The 16,788-nt window shown below is 34.5% G+C and overlaps 2 protein-coding genes across 3 annotated transcripts; one reads left to right on the forward strand and one right to left on the reverse strand.

Annotated features, from left to right (window-relative positions):
- Positions 1-69: 69 nt before the first annotated feature.
- On the reverse strand, positions 70-2,064 carry LOC132704286 (ubiquitin-fold modifier 1). Of its 2 annotated transcripts, XM_060674174.1 has the most exons (4): positions 1,865-2,064; positions 1,755-1,811; positions 433-563; positions 70-377 (listed from the first exon to the last, which is right to left on the reverse strand). In XM_060674174.1, exons 1-4 carry the CDS (start codon positions 1,867-1,869, stop codon positions 298-300), a joined length of 273 nt encoding a protein of 90 aa, XP_060530157.1. In that variant the 5' UTR covers positions 1,870-2,064; the 3' UTR covers positions 70-297. The 2 variants fall into 2 exon arrangements, with proteins under 2 accessions (XP_060530157.1, XP_060530156.1); XM_060674173.1 differs by lacking the exons at positions 70-377; positions 433-563 and adding an exon at positions 571-1,644.
- A 3,154-nt stretch (positions 2,065-5,218) lies between these two features.
- On the forward strand, positions 5,219-15,981 carry LOC132704788 (beta-1,4-glucuronyltransferase 1-like). Its single transcript, XM_060675033.1, has 6 exons — positions 5,219-5,347; positions 7,514-7,769; positions 9,486-9,732; positions 9,790-10,124; positions 12,742-13,109; positions 15,670-15,981. Exons 2-6 carry the CDS (start codon positions 7,535-7,537, stop codon positions 15,910-15,912), a joined length of 1,428 nt encoding a protein of 475 aa, XP_060531016.1. The 5' UTR covers positions 5,219-5,347; positions 7,514-7,534; the 3' UTR covers positions 15,913-15,981.
- Positions 15,982-16,788: the final 807 nt, after the last annotated feature.

The raw sequence follows: 16,788 nt of genomic DNA on the forward strand, positions 1-16,788 counted from the left end.
AATTTGAAAAAATTATCCAAGACAATATTATATGATTAAAGAAACTTCTAAGGCACTTCCAATTAATTATCTGATATTAATATTTGGCTCATTCTTTTGCAAATAGGATCTTTATATTACAGATCAGAGTAGTACAATAATGTATAACTTAAAAAAATATATATCTAAAAAATAAAACTACTAAAAATTAAAATTTTAAATACTTAATGGTATGTACAAAAAGATATTTATTAGCTTAATTTAAATTTTATAACCTATAACACACACCCCTGACATAAAAAGCCCGACTATTAATAATCATATCCAACACAGTAATCCGCCGACTCTATCTCTGGGAATGAGCCTGAGTTCTGAACCATGTTTCAGAAAAACGTTACCTGAAATAAGAATAAAATTAGTGACTGCAATTTTATTTTTGCGAATGACTACTACCAGCTGTCTGTTGCGGATTTATCCCTATACCATCGTCGGTTATGATCGCTGATGTCGCCGGAGGTACTTTAAATTCCTCGGCTGCGAATTTTAGCACAGCAGTGAAGGGAGTCTGCTCGGGCACGTTCAGGCTGAAATTGCACAGTTTATTGGGAGATTTCCTGCGATACAGCTTCCCAGAATAATAAACTAGAATTGATTTTCGCCTTTTGAATGGCCTCGCCCACGTAATGGCGTAAATCGGAACCGGGCTTAAACATTAGCTTTAACAAGGGCACTATATCGCTACCACCGATTTCAGGGCAAAACGATACACCTTCCATGGTTTTCCACTCAAAGACACTTTTGCCAGGTTCTACTCGTATCATACTGCCCACGTATTCCAAAAAGCTAAAAATCGATTCCAGAAATTCCTTATGAACAACGCAAACGTTTAGTATGGATACGGGGGTTAGATTTTTAAACATTGAGAGCCAAAATGTTTTCGACAGTATACTCCTATCGTTCATTTTTTCCAAAGTGCACTCTAGTATCATTTTTTGGGTTGACCTTTCCGATTCGGAGAGGCCATTCAATGACAACATTTTCATAACGGTCGGCAGCATGGCATCAACTTTATACAAGGACAAGTAACCCCTAATTTCTGAAATGACCGCTTCTTTTCTTCCAGAGACCAAATAATTAGTCCATGTTTTTATTATAATCGTTTCCTCAAAATTTTCAGGGAAGCCGACGCAATTCGTAACAAATTCTTGAATAGCCAGTACCGAACTGCTACGCAACAAAATGTGTTGTAAAAACATCTTGAATCTTGACTTTGGATAAAAAGAACTGTATATACGGATGGATATATCTAAAGTCGATTCTGAAACGTTAGCATAACAGAATATTTTCTCCAGTAGCCTATCATTAGCTTTGGTAAAAAATTCCACATCATAAGCCCTTTCTTGCTTTTGAGAAAACCACTGGTTCAACAAATCCGAAAATTGACCCCCGCATTGGTTGGCTTCCAAGGATTCCAAAACCCTTTCTATAAAATGCCCAAGCTTGAATGCGGACTTGATGGAATCCGCGTCAGCATCTCTAACCCACACATTGTTATTGTATATTGACGTGAAATTTTGAAATGTTGTTATAACTTGTTGGATTTTTGAAAATGTTTCGTTCATGGTTTCCCGTTTTGGTAGTTTCTATCAGATGCTTGCCTGAGATCTGCCAACAAAACAAAAAAATTGATCTCAATGATTATAAGGATGCCACACATGACAGAAACTTCCACAACTAAGAAATTTGAAATATTGTTAATTCTATCCCCTACTCACATCTTATAGGGTAATTTTGGGTCCGACGTCAGGGTAATCTTAAAAGTCACTTTGGCGCTAAAAAAGAAAAGAATTCGTATTTAATCCGCAACCATATGTTACGCTCTTACCTCATGGTGTAATGTTATTTTAACTGAGCGAAACTGACTGCGGCTAACAAATTAATTCTTAAAAGGCAAAAAAATATTTTTTTTATAATTTGTATTAAAAAAACTTAATTTCCTAAAGTGGGGTTTCCTTCGCTCATAAGAATAGAAAATTACCATTACATTTCCAGCACAAATAAATTTCGCCAAGAACGCATAGAACTAATCTTCTTCTTTGGTTTATAACAACGTTGATCAAGTTTGCTAAGGGCGTTCGGCCATTATCGAATTCTGTCGAGAAAACTTTCCAAAACAACACACACACACAACACGTATACCATGCCATGGTCTGAAATAATCGTTATTTATTCGAAGATAAGGATTCTGCTGTGTTAATGATTGATATTTGCTTATGTGGTCATTGCTACAGTTTGTCGTTTATTGAAGACCGTATGTTTTTTATTCGCTATCCAAGATTTTTGAACATAAACTCTAGTTCGTCCCGCATTATAAAATAAATAACAAAATGTATGAAAAAAAATCTTTAGCCTTCGCTTATTAAATTTCTCTAGTCTCTTCTCTTTCTTTCGTCTCTCATTTAATTCGTGATAATGTTTTTTTTTACGTATATTTCAAAACATAAGAATAATATTCTGTGCATATTTGCATCACGTTTGCATCAAAAGATTTGTTCACCGATATAAAAATGGCCGCCAATCCAGCGTCATCACTTATATTTCGACCGATTTAAATACAGAGAATATTTTTATGTATGTAAGATTTGCTTCGAGCAAACCATACAGTAAATTTAGATAGAACGTCACAGAAAGAGATTTTCCCCCGATGGAAACGCAAATACTCATAAAACCTTGTGTACGCAGATTTAATTCTCTAGAACTTAATTTACGTAGCAAGCAAATTAAACTTTTTAAAAAATTAAAATTTCATGAGATTGCGCACAAAATATTTGACTAGATCTGGCGAATTGTACAGGGTGGTCCATTATTAAAGTTCACCTCTTTCTCTTACTTTTTCTCTTGAGATTTCAGAAAAAAAGTGTAACACAAAAGTTGTATAACTAGAATGTTCTGTACAATGCCATATTTACGTATACGGGGGGATAAAAAAAATGGCTTTATATTTAGAAATTAAAAATTTATTATAGAAATTATATAAAAAAATTATATATAAAAGCATAACGTAAAATCCTGTATTACCAACAAAATTTGGTGTACTATTAGGTCTCCACACAAAGCTATTGATTAATTCACTCTGTATAGCGAATATAACGAAAAAAGGGCACACCAGGTAACAAAGTAAGGAATGTACGTCGCAAGTTGCTTTAATTCGGGAGATAAAACGGGCAGAAAAAAAGTGATGTGGGATGTCGATACGGACTTACACCGTCGACTGTATCCACGATTTGGAAGTGCAAAGAAAAAATCATTCAGGCTGAAGCGGTAGCTGGTTCTAGTAAAAAACTAAGAGAGCCAAAATTTAAAGATTTGGATCGGGCAATGTTGCAGTGGTTCCAACAGCAACCTCTTAAAAATGTCTCACCCTCTGGACCTATCTTAAAACTAAAAGCAGTTTGCTGAACAGCTTGGCATTATCGATTCAAAGGCTTCGGAATGATCGTTGGGGAAGTTCAAACAGAGACATGGTATAAATTATGGACAGATAAGTGGCGAAGCCCGTGATGTTGCGAGAAACGTCACTAACGATTGGCTGGAGAAGACGTGGCGAAAACTAGTAGAAAAGTACCCTGCTGACTACATTTTTAATGCTGACGAAACTAGTATTGTTTACAAAATGACGCCAGATAAAACTCTTAAATTTCGAAGCGAAAAGTGTGTGGGTGGAAAACTTTCTAAAGGACGTATAACAGTATTAGTAGCTGCCAATATGAGTGGGACCACGATGTTTTAAGAACATCCGACCATTTGTCGGCCACTTACAAGGCAAACAAGTCTGCATGGATGACATGGCAAATTTTTTAAAAAAATTCAAAAGAAAATGACCGATTATTTGAAACATTAAATGTAGTTCTTAAATATTTATATAAAATGTAGATGTTAAATATGTATACCTATAAAAAAAAGAAGTCCCTTCAAATTCGCTATGTAGATTTTCGACTGTATTTCAAAAACTTTTTCATAACACTCCTTATTTCTTCCAATATTCTTTGCTTCACAACTTCTTGGTTATTTTCGGTGGGTCTTTGATTTTTGATTTCCAATATGGCTTTTGTGCTTGAAAATTACTATTGTCGTATTTTGAAATTGAAAATTATATCTTCCGTACACTCAAATCAGATGTCATTAAATGTTTCATTGACTTAATTATAAGTAGCCTTATCTTTTGTACGAGACGCTCGAGATTTGTACTTTATTGTTGTCATTTATTGGGAGTCAAGGAGTATTAAATTTTTATTCCCTCGTAAAACTTTTAATCTCTCAAGCTGCGACAGTTCAGTCATTCAAAAAATTCAAAAAACTTGAAATGAAATTTTGGATTTGTGGATTTGAATTTGGAACTTTTGAAGTGTGTATCAAGTCCTTCGAGTACATTGAGATGTCCAGAGGGCTTAAGTCTGACATGATTGGTGGTCAAACAGTATCACTCGTGTAAATACTGCTGTTGTATTGTATAAGTACAACATAAATACAAAATACCAGTACATTATCTTATCAAAATACAAAAATTTAATACAACAAAATATGTCAAAATGGCTGGTTATCTTAAATCGACTTTAGCTTTTTGTGACGTCATCAAAATACAAAAATACATTACAACAAAATACGTCAAAAATGGCTGGTTATGTTAAATCGACTTTATATATGGTATTACAGATATTAAAATTGAGCTTCAAAGTATTTCTGAAGAGTCGATATAATTGCTAGCGGTTTCAATGGCGGTTCCAAGATTTTAAATATTCTTCTTCTTTTTTTCTTGAGGTATGTTATTATTTTCATAAAATCTACGTATAATTTTAAGTTTTCGATTTAATGGCCACGATTTAACGGCATTTTTTGCAAACAAAACAAGATCGAATCTGCACTTGTTTGAAGGTAAGTATTTCAAAATAAGTTCAACGTATTTCGTATTTCTGAAAAGTCAAGTAAATTTTTAATTTTGACTTAAAACTTCTTTTTATTTCTGCAGGTAGATTGTCGTCTATTTTTCGGCGATCTAAATGAAACTTTAGAACTACTGATATTTACACCGAAGTTATTCCTACCTAGTGTTAAATTTATGTACGGCTGGTTTCATAAAAAACTGATAGGCCACCATATCGTTGTCATGCAAAATTTCATTGGTTCCCTATTTCTAATACTGTCACCGTCAAATAAAAAAAAATCTTAGCGTTGTCACAAAGGAACCCTAAAATGGCTTCACATACATTTTAATATAAACAGAACAATCGGTTTTTCCATTAATAAAAGGTGAATACAAGAAGCAGTGTTTGCAAGGACAAGCGAATCTGGTCTGGTCCAAGAACATCAGGTTTTGAACAAAGCGGTTCACTCATTTATTGTAAAGTCTGTTCATAGATATAAGAAAGTGACTAACTGGTACGAATTAAGGAAAAACCCGGGCAAGCTGTAAGAATGAAATATGGCTGAACAGGTCCGTACTTTGCTTAGAATTTAATTATTTGGGGTTTTCTTAGGAAATATACTAAACAATATTTATTTATTTATGTTTTAATCTAAAATAAAATTGCAAATTATTTTTATTACTTACATAAATTAGAAATTATTTTTATTACTTACATAAATTAGTTAAAATGATCCACATAATGTATCAGTATCACTATCGCTATCATCGCCTGTTCTAATTATTATGGATATACGATTGCTCTACTTTTTCTATATGTTTAACAGAATTTGCCCAAATTTGTGGAGGGATGTTCAAATTATTATTTGTTCTATGTTATTTGCAATTTGCAACTTAGGTTTCTATAAGTTTGAGGACATTGGAGTTAACACGGGGAAAAACATTGGTACGACGAATGGTAGATTTCAGTTGGTGCTAAACATGGGATTAAATACACAGTGGTGGCCTTAAAACTGTATGCCCTAGATTTTTTGCATAATTATCACAGACGGATTCCTTTTGTAGGTTCAAGCTTTGTAGAACCTCAATTAATTGCTTTTTGGTATAATCTTCGTGAAAATAAATGTCATTATTATACATGTAGTTTTGGTTTGTTGCTTTTGTGTCACATGAGGAAGGGGTTTTAGTCAACTGTCTACTGTGATAACTTGCCTTGTCCATTACAATTACGCTATTAGGAGGAATGTTTGGAACTAGTTTGTTTTTAAACCAATTTTCAAATAAATCAGCGGTGGTGTCTTCATAGTAATCCAAAAAAAATCTTAAATATTTTTCGCAGACAGAGAAAGTCCATTTGAAATCCAACCATCTTTAGAGCCAGCATGCAAAATAGTTATTCTTTTACCTCTTTTTGATGGCGCGTTTGTTTTACACTTATCAGTTGAGTCAACCCAACCCTTTTCCGGGGTATCATAAGTGTCGGACCAGGTTTCATGCAAGTAAATAATTATTGGCCTTTGTTGTTCTCTGTAAATCCTAATTTTTTCTAGATATTGCAGTCTCGATTTCCGAATTCTAAAATATTCCATTAAAACTTGCCCTTTGTCAATTTTTCTAAATCTAAAACCGTTTTGTTGAATACACTTCCATAAGGTAGTCCTGCCATATTTAACACCGGTTTCATTTTTTTCAAGCCTCCTAATCAAGATATCTAATGTAGGTACGCTTTGTTCCTCGTATAACTGGTAAATTTTAGGCCGTATTATATATTGATCACTTTCATCTATACTCGAGAAAATGTCACCATCGCTTCTTTTATTCCTGGCTGAAATGGGATTATTCACATTTTTCCATACAGTTGATGTTGGAATTTTTGTCAATGTGGTCTTTTTTTCTAAAGATGCTTGCTTGCTAGCACCACGTTCAATGAGAGTCAAATATACATTGTCTATAACTTCCTTAGTCTCAATAAAATAGTATTTTCTACATTTGGGCGGGAGCATCTCCTGAGATACCCTAGACTCGCACATATTTTGCATAATTCGCACACGATTCAACACACGCTGTATTTCGCACGAAATAAGAATGATTACTAATAAACTTAAACTAAGTAGTATACCAAACCAAAGAATATTAAACACAGGTAGGTATAAAATTATTTTCTAGTACGGGCCACAATTTTACCTGAATTTAAATTCCGAAACTTTAGGTAATAATCTTGTTAATGGCCACCCTTGGATAATCCCATTCAAAAACAATTGGTCACTTTCTTATATCTATGAACAGACTTTACCTCCGAAATTATTTTCAGTTCTAAATTATTCAGCCAGTTTTCATTTAGTAATTCTTCAGTACCTTTTCTTTCTACTTCTCGTTTCACATCTGCTGCAGTTCACTCGGCTGCAATGTGTGTAATCTCGTTATAATTTACGAAACGCCGTCGACGTGAGAGATGGTTGGTTTACCGGCACCTTTTCGATAAGATATCGGTACCGAAAAAATCGTAATCCCAGTTCCACCATATCTCCATACGGCGGCCAGAGCAAACAAGAGATTAAGTAAATTCCTTTATCATTTCACATCGTTCTCGCATATTTTTTCGGTTTTCGTCAGTCTGCCGGCATCAAATATGCAATGGTTATCGTACGAACGTCGCGCCTTTTCAAACTATGCTTCGCGGGAATCGTGGTGACGTTGTTCCTGATGATGGTGAGCAGGAAGGGAATCTCACAAAGGACCGGTTACGTCGGATATATCACGCTGTACCCTAGAAGCGAGAAGGATATCGTCGATGTGGAACAGGACTATACCGAAAACGAGTACGTCGAGGTCACTACGAGTAGGATAATCGACGAGAAGATGCCTGGAGGTATTGACGTATTGACAAAACCATTTGGTCCTATACCATTCATTTTCCCGGTATTTGGGGGCGGGGTTTCGCGGCTCTTGGAAGCAAGCCGAAGTGATACCCTTTCATAAGAGTGTCGTTAATGATTTTAGACCAATCGATGGTTGAAAAAAAAATTGCAGGTCGTGTGCAGATACTCTGTCGTGAGTGCTAGACTGCTTCTGATTTGCTTTATGTTACTAAGGTGACCAACTATTTTTTTCCCATAAATAACAAAGTTTTATTTCACAGTATAAAACCAGTGGTGGTGTTGAGATTTTCACAGTTTTTAATACTTTATGTGCCTTTATCAAATACAAAGTGTGACTATATTCCGACACATATATAATTGCAGGTAGTACAGGGATATAGGGTTATAAATTGAAATTTAACAACGGAGACGCATTTAAATCCAATTGGTCATTAAGTAATAAATTCGAATATCTCATTTTGTTAATCTTCTATCAAATTTAGTTTTTTGCTTTTTGCAATTGTGTAATTTAATTAAAGAATATAACTTTGGAGTTTGAGGGTTCATGATTATTAGTTGGTATTTATTCTTGTCATTAAAAAGTGATGAATCGCTAATTATTGTGTTCATTTGTTTTTGATATGATTCGGTGGGATCATATCGTATACTTTGATACCACTTTCTACAGAAAATTAAAAAAAAAATTATAAAACAAATAGCTTTTAACAATGGTGACGACCCCTCTTTGATAAGATTATAATTAAAAAGCAGTTTCAAATAACTCTGAACTCTAAACTCTACAAACGACGATCTGGATGTGCCGCCCAAGACCTAAGAACTTCTTGGTCCAGTAGTGTTGTCCCAGATCATTGGTCATGTTACCCTTTCTCGACCATTTTAACTAGGGCACCTGGTGGTAGGTTTTCTTTCCATTCAGGCTTTAATAGCTTTCCCTTAAATATGAATAGGTGGAATACTATTTCCCAACGCATTACGGCATCCAGGTGCACCTAAGTGAACACGTCTGGCACCTTTTAACCCAATAACAAGCTGTTGATGATGAATAGTTATTCGGCGTCCCATATCGTCCATATGAAAACGCTGTACACTACACTTTGCATGTATTTCATAAGCGAACAAAAAAAAGAAGAAAAAACTTTATTTTCTTTTAAAAGCAATAATCGTTCCCTTTCAATTTCTGTTAAAACTTTTGAATCTTTTGTCAAATTCTATTTCTTCAATTTTTCTTCATTTAAAAATAAATATCTTCGAATTTTTTCAAACTGAAAATTGTCATTAATAGCAATAAAGATCCTGCATTACGAATTCGACTGCTGAAGAAGTTTCTTTCCATTCAATTTTACTATTTAGACAGGCGGTCCATTTGAAACAACTTAATGCTCTAAAGTTCACCATCAATTCTTCGATATAATCTTAGCAAAAACGGTTATTTTATTCTTTAGAATTAAAGCTACAAATCACTCGTTAAATCTTGATTTACAGTGTGAAATCACAAGGAGTGAGGTCTGGAGAACTGGGAGGCCGCCGTCAATAAAGTTGACCTTCTGCTCTTGCTCTTTTAACTTTACTGTAGTAATAATAACTTTAACATTAGACTCATGTTTCTACCTTTACTGGTTTCGAAATCTGCTCCAGCAGAGTGCTAGTCAGTTTCGCAGTAGGAACCCGAAAAATGTTTACGGAAGTTTCTTTGACAAATGTTTCAGCATTTCTGAGGTCTATCCCTCCGGTGAAACAAACGAATAAAAGCTACTGCAAGTTCAACTACGGCCTGCCGTACGACTTGAAGTACAAAGCGAGACACATCGGGTTTTCCCCCGAAATAGGCAGGGCCGGACCCTACAGGATCATCCACAACGTCACGGAGGCGTGGCACTTCGACGGGGTGCCGATGGTGACGTACGCGAGTCACGTGACGGCCAACTTTGCGTACTACATTCCCGAACTGTTGAGGTTGTTGTTTCCTGAGAAAATGGCGCGATAGTGACGATTAGGGAAGTTCTGCTTCAGATACTGGGACGGTTTGGTGAGCCTTTCCGCGTTCGTGCCTGATCTGGACGTCGCCATGTTCCTTGAGCAGATCAACCAGTACTGTTACTGCGTGCCCGGGATGGCTAGAGTCTCTATCCATCTGATTTACCATAAAGGAATACCGATGTCGAAGAAAGACGTATACTTTACCCGACCGGATGATTGTCTAATTCAAGACTCGTCGAAGATCAAAACCCACAGGGATTTTGACGACACCGTGGTCTATCCGGTTAACGTCTGCCGGAACGTGGCAAGGAATAGTTCGCTGACCAAGTTCGTGATGGTATCGGATATACAGTTGATGCCCAGCAAGGGTAAGCACCATTTTGTTAATAAGTGGAGGCACCTTGCTTCTTGACAATTGACGACCTAATAGTCGTCTCAGGTCATCTATAGTCTGTTCATAGATTGATACGAATTAAGGAAAGACCCGGGCAAGCTGTAAGAATGAAATATGGCCGAACAGGTCCGTACTTTGCTTAGAACTTAAGTATTGGGGATTTTGAACGACAATTCCGTCAGTATCTTACGAGGGGACCATTTTTCATAATTTTTTCTTTTATACCAGTTTTGTCGGTTTCAAATCTTTTAACGCCGAACCATTTTTTGAAGTTAGGAAATAGGTATAGTCTGTTTCAATCTTCATAGTGTTGGCTTTTCGAAGGATCCTCCCCAATAAAATTTTAACTAACGATGTGATTACAGACTAACGACAAGGTGACAACGCAGGTGTTTCTGATACATTCCTTGAGTGTCGACCATTTGTGGCCTTTTAATTTTTTTACTGTGGGTTTCGAAATATATGTGAAACTGCGATTTTCACACTCACGGTATAGACAATAGTGAATTGAACCTAATAAAAAGGAAAATATTTATTTATTTATATTTTACATTCAACGGGCAGATACAACTACCCAATTGCAGAGTGGTACTATATATAATATTTAACAAAATCGGCAAGCTGAGCAATAAATCTCTTATATCTAAAATGAAAACAAAGGTTAGAGTTAAATAAATAATAACTACGAGCTAAATAAATTTATATAAGTTTGTTTCAAATAAACTAATTATTATAAATTTGATAAGAAATGTAACTACCATATATACCATACCAATTGAGGGCACATTATAAAAATTGCAAAATTACATTTCTATAGGAAACAACATTAACTCTATTATAATTAATCTCAATGACGAATCTGATACTGAAACAGAATTAGATATTTAGAATAAAAATGTAAGGATATATGGATATTCTCAGCTATGAATTTATTGTGTATATTTAATAACATTGTTCTTTCACCTAAATAAACAAAAAATCCTTTGATTGTCCGTCCCTAATGTCCTGTCCGTTAACAACTATAGGACCCGAGCTTTATTACCGTCGGAGGTTACTTCCACAATTGCGGAGGAAAGCCAACACGACGAAGATTAAGGCAGACCATACGCCCATACTCAAAAATAGATTTATATCCCCGCAAACCTGAGCTATTAATACGCGACATCTCTCGTACACTGGTGGAACTATTTTTTTTTCGGTTTGTTTGGAAACCTTTAAATTTGTCATCTCAAGATCTCCCCAGGGGCGAAAAGGGGCAAACATGCTACTTATTTTCTATGTGATGATATTTCGGGGGTATAAATCTACAGGAAAAAAAAATTGTTAAATAAAGTATGTCCCGTGCAATAAAAATTTAAACAATACCGCAAACAACAATCGTAAAATTAAAAAACATATATCATACTACCAGAAAATGATCCTTGGTTATATCAAGTTTATTCTCTTTTTCCCAGTATTTTTTATTATTAAACTGATCCATTTTTCTTTGGAGAGCTAAAATACATATATATTTTTTTTTTCAAAGAAACTTCCACATTCTACTGTAATACTTTTTACAAAACTTCTGGATTCCTCCTGCGTCTGTTTTTGCTGAGTCGAACTTGCTGACGTTTCGCCAATTATCCTGTTGGCCTCTTCAAAGTTTGATCGAAACTGTCTCGTATTTTACTCTATTTGAGGGGGGGCGGAGCTAAATGAGGGACATAAACACCGTCTCGGATGACCGATTCCCATATTGGTGACAGGAGACCTGAGTCGCGGTGAAGATTGTTAGGTTGTTTATAGATTTCTATAGACTCTCGGGTTTGGTAGAAGAACTGATTACATGCAGAACAGCTGATGAGTTTATTTGTCTTGGTCGTAAAGCTCTTTCGTGTTCTTTGAGTCTAGTTGATATTTTTCGTAGTCGCTCCAATGTTTCTTTGCCGAATATGTGTGCAATGCGGTAAACTTCTGGCATCTCAAATGGAATTTTGTCTTTGACGGGCCGAAGATGTTGAGAGATTTTTGGACACGTTCTAAATCTGGTTTTAATGTTACACTTCTTTAGAACTTTCGATATGTGGTCAGTGATGTTTTCAATGTAAGGAAGGACCACAGTGGCAAGTGTTTGTGTGTGTTTATCTTCTACTCAAAATCACGTTGAGAAATTTGAAAAACTAACGTCCACTCTAGGAAAAACATCAAACTCTTGTCAACTACCAAAAACAGTAATAAACATATCATGTATCATCAACTTTCGGAAACGGTTCCAACTTCGTCCTTGCCCCACGTATTATCCCAAAAGAGCAAATCATTTCAAATGTCGAGCCTATCCTAAACAAACTGCCATCTCAAACAGCTAACGAAATTCGATTTGAAACCTTACGGTAGTCATGGACACAAAAGAATATCAGGAAAATATTCAAGACACTCTTAAAGACGGATCATACCGTCAACTTAAAAAAGATCCTACGTCATCTATGATTCACAACAGTTTCATTCCGGCTCTGAAGAAGCCAACGGGATGATTGGGGAAACGTCAGCAAGTTCGAGTCAACAAAAACCGACGCAGGAGGAAGTATGATAGTTTTATCATTTATTACTTTCAGACCTGGCTCGTAGGTTCCTCCAAATGGTGGATAAGTACCACAAAAACAACACCGGCGAAGTGTTCGTGGTACCCATTTTCGAAGTGGAGGAGACCGAGCGGGTACCGCGGACTAAAAACGAGTTGATACGACTGCTAGCGGACAGGAAGGCCGTATACTTCCACGGAATGGTGTGCGAACACTGCCAAAAGTTTCCCGCCATAGAGAAATGGGTCATGTCGGATTCGGGAAAGACAATTAAGCCGTTTTATACGGTGAAAAGGAGGTTCCCGTACCATAGGTGGGAGCCCATCTTCATAGGGACCAACGCTGAACCATTGTACAACGAAAAATTGTCGTGGGACGGACTGCAGGACAAAATGCCGCAGGTAATTCCGTTTCTTCCATCTTTTCCCAATAGAGGGAGCCAAAAGTCTGCATTTTTTTCAAAGTACGTTCGTTTAAGTTGTCGGCGTCCATGTTATATTGCATCGTTTTAAAATCATTGATTCTGCGTGATGATGTGTTTAAAAAAAGGCGCTTATAGTTCAAGGTTTTGTTTTAATGATTTCGTTAGTACTTATTTGAAAAAATTAACAATTTGCTCATTGTTTGAAAAAACTAGTAACTGTTGTTTAAGTTTAAAATGTAAAAAGTTAAAAGAAAAGGCGCCTTTATTTCAAGGTCGTCTTAAGGTCAAATTGGTCTTTATTTTAAGGATTTCGTTAGTACTTATTGGAAAAAAATTAATCACCTTCTGTATTGTTCAAAAAAATTAATAACTATAACTATAACTCTAAAGTGTTTGAAGAAAGACGCCTTAAATTCAAGGGCGTCTTAAGGTCAAATTAATTTTGTGTCAAAAAGGTCGCTGGTACTTATTGGACAAAAATTAACAACTTTTGTATATTGTTTGTAAAAACTAATAACTTTAAAAAAAGGTGCATTTAATTCAAGGTCATCTTAAGGTCAAATCGATTTTGTTTTAAACAGCTCGCTGGTACTTATTGGCAAAAAATTAACAACTTTTGTATATTTTTTGAAAAAATTAATAACTTGTTTAACTTTAATGTGTTTAAAAAAGGCGCTTTTAATTCAAGGTTTTGTTTTAATGATTTCGCTAGCACTTATTGGAAAAAAATTAACAACTTGCACATTGTTTGAATACACTAATAACTCTTATTTAAGTTTAAAGTGTTTAAGAAAAGGCTACTTTATTTCAAGGTCAAATTGGTCCTAATTTTAAGGATTTCGTTAGTACTTATTGAAAAAAATTAATCACCTGGTGTATTGTTTAAAAAAATAATAACTATAACTATAACTCTGAAGTGTTTGAAGAAAGACGCCTTTAATTCAAGGTCGTCTTAAGGTCAAATTGGTTTTGTTTTAAAAAGCTCGCTGGTACTTATTGGAAAAAAATTAAAAACTTTTGTATATTTTTTGAAAAAATTAACAACTTGTTTAACATTAATTTGTTTAAAAAAGGCGCTTTTAATTCAAGGTTTGGTTTTAATGATTTCGCTAGCACTTATTGCAAAAAAATTAACAACATGCGCATTGTTTGAAAAAACTAATAACTGTTGTTTATGTTTAAATGTTTAAGAAAAAGCGACCTTATTTCAAGGTCGTCTTAGGGTCAAATTGGTCTTTATTTGAAGGATTTCGTTATTGAAAAAAATTAATCACCTTGTGTATTGTTTAAACAAATTAATAACTATAACTATAACTCTAAAGTGTTTGAAGAAAGACCTCTTTAATTCAAGATCGTCTTAAGGTCAAATTAATTTTGTGTCAAAGAGCTCCCTGCTACTTATTGGCCAAAAATTAAAAACTTTTGTATATTGTTTAAAAAAACTGATAACTTTAAAGTATTTAAAAAAAGGCGCATTTATTTCAAGGTCGTCTTAAGGACAAATTGATTTTGTGTCAAAGGGCTCTTAGCCGGTACTTATTGAAAAAATAATAATAACTTTTGTATAATATTTGGTTGTTTGAGTCAGTTGTGCTTAAAATATTCGCTTATCTTAAAGTCATTTGAAGGTCACCTTGTGTTTTTAGAGAACATACATTTAAAACGCTCTAGCATTCGTTACAAATAATTCGTAACTGCTGTTTAACTTAAATGTTTAATTAAGTGTTTTCTTAATTTATTTTTATTATCTTATTATTAAAATTAATATTTTGCTATAAGTAGTTATAATCAGAATAACTTCCATTGGGGAGCGTCTAACATTTAAAAATATATAGGGTGTTTCATGATTGATGGTACCTTGCACGTTTATGACGCTTACATTGAATGTTCTCAAAATTTGGTTAGTTTCATAAGCAGCGATATTCCACAGACATATCTAAGAAAAACATTTATTTTCTCTATTTTTCGACCAAAACATCGCTTAAATGTTTGGTGTGGATATTATTTCTATATCATACAATATACAAAAATAGTAAAAAGTGCATCTTTTTCACTAAAATTTCCCTTTCGAAATATGTATCACGTCCCTATACCTAATTTTTTTGTTTTTTGAAATTAAGGCCATAATTAATTTTCCTGTTTTAATGAATTTGTTCATTATGCATAACCAGAATGTGTAGAAAACTTAATGAAACGATTTCTCTATGGTGTATCCAAGATAAAAATGTGTATCGTGGAGATATTGGAAGCCATAACAGATAAATTCGAAAAAAAGTTAAAAATTAAAGACTTTTGAGAAAACCAATGGCAACAAAATTATTTTGACGCCACCATATTTTTTTGCGATTGATACAATGTATTGTGTTGTATTCGTCTCAAATAAATGCTGCAGAGAGAGGCCTTTATTGTTTACATCTCTTTAAATAACACTAAAAATACATAAAATTTCTTTTTTTTTTTGGTTGGTTTTGATTAGTTAAAAATAACATAATAAAACAATAACAATAAAACAATTACAGCCGATCATAATTTTCTAGTCGTTGGAAATGTGCCTGAGGGATTACGATTACACAGTGTTGGACGGTTGTTTCTTGGTCCACTGGCCAGGCATGAAAAAGACGAAGATTGTCGACGAGGAATGGCGGATACCGTTCGTCAGGGACAATATGCGCGAGTACAAGAAGATCCTTGGCCGGTTCTACAAGAAGTACAAGATCATACCGCAGTGCAAGATACTGACGGTTTCTAAACTGCCCGGTTTTAACGAAACAATCAATTAGAATACATTCGATGCGAATTTTCAAATAGCATAGGGTTATTTATACGGTTTAACTTAATAAATTATTTAATCGCGAGTTATTTTGTTTCAGTGTTCCAACGGATCCTTAAAGCTTCCCCTCTCAACAGACTACCAAAAGGTGGGGGGGGGGGGGGAGGGGAAATCATTTATTGAAACAAATAAAAAATAATAACAATGCGAAACACGAATAATAATAAGATGAGAAAAATACGTGAAATACAAAAAAAGCTCAAAAAATAGTAAGCTATTTGAGAGATATATAAGTAATATTCTAGAATTTATAATTAAAGTTGGGATTTTATATAAAAAAACATCTTTTATATTATTAGGAATATCAACCCAATATTTTGAATATGCCCGTTTTAGAATGAAATAATTACATTAACGATATAAAAAAATTACATATTTCGCATAAAATGAAGCTTTAGTACATATTTTCAGTTGTGTTTTCTATTTTTCGAGCATAAAATCGCATATTATTATTATTATTATTACAAAAAATTAAGTGTAGAGGAGAACCCCTTATGCACATTGATAGCAGCACGAGAGTGTTATACATATATATAATAAATATTGAGTTATTCGGCGCACACACAACATCTGTTCCAATAATCGAAAGTCCTGTTGCTTATAAAATGCAGGCGATGTGTTCTTATTTTAAATGGATATACATATATACATTTGAATATACATTTGAATGAGATCACCTCGATCGCCGACGCTGACTTAATATTGGTAGACTGGGGAAGCAAATTCCAGGATGGGGCGAATGTAAGTGGTGAAAAGTATGCAAGCGATGGGAGGACTAGGATTTTTAAAATCCTTTTTTAACAAAAATAACGCGCAGTTTGCTTTC

Source organism: Cylas formicarius, unplaced genomic scaffold (genome assembly GCF_029955315.1).
Source record: "Cylas formicarius isolate icCylForm1 unplaced genomic scaffold, icCylForm1.1 PGA_scaffold_7__23_contigs__length_41026272, whole genome shotgun sequence".
NCBI lineage: Eukaryota > Metazoa > Arthropoda > Insecta > Coleoptera > Brentidae > Cylas > Cylas formicarius.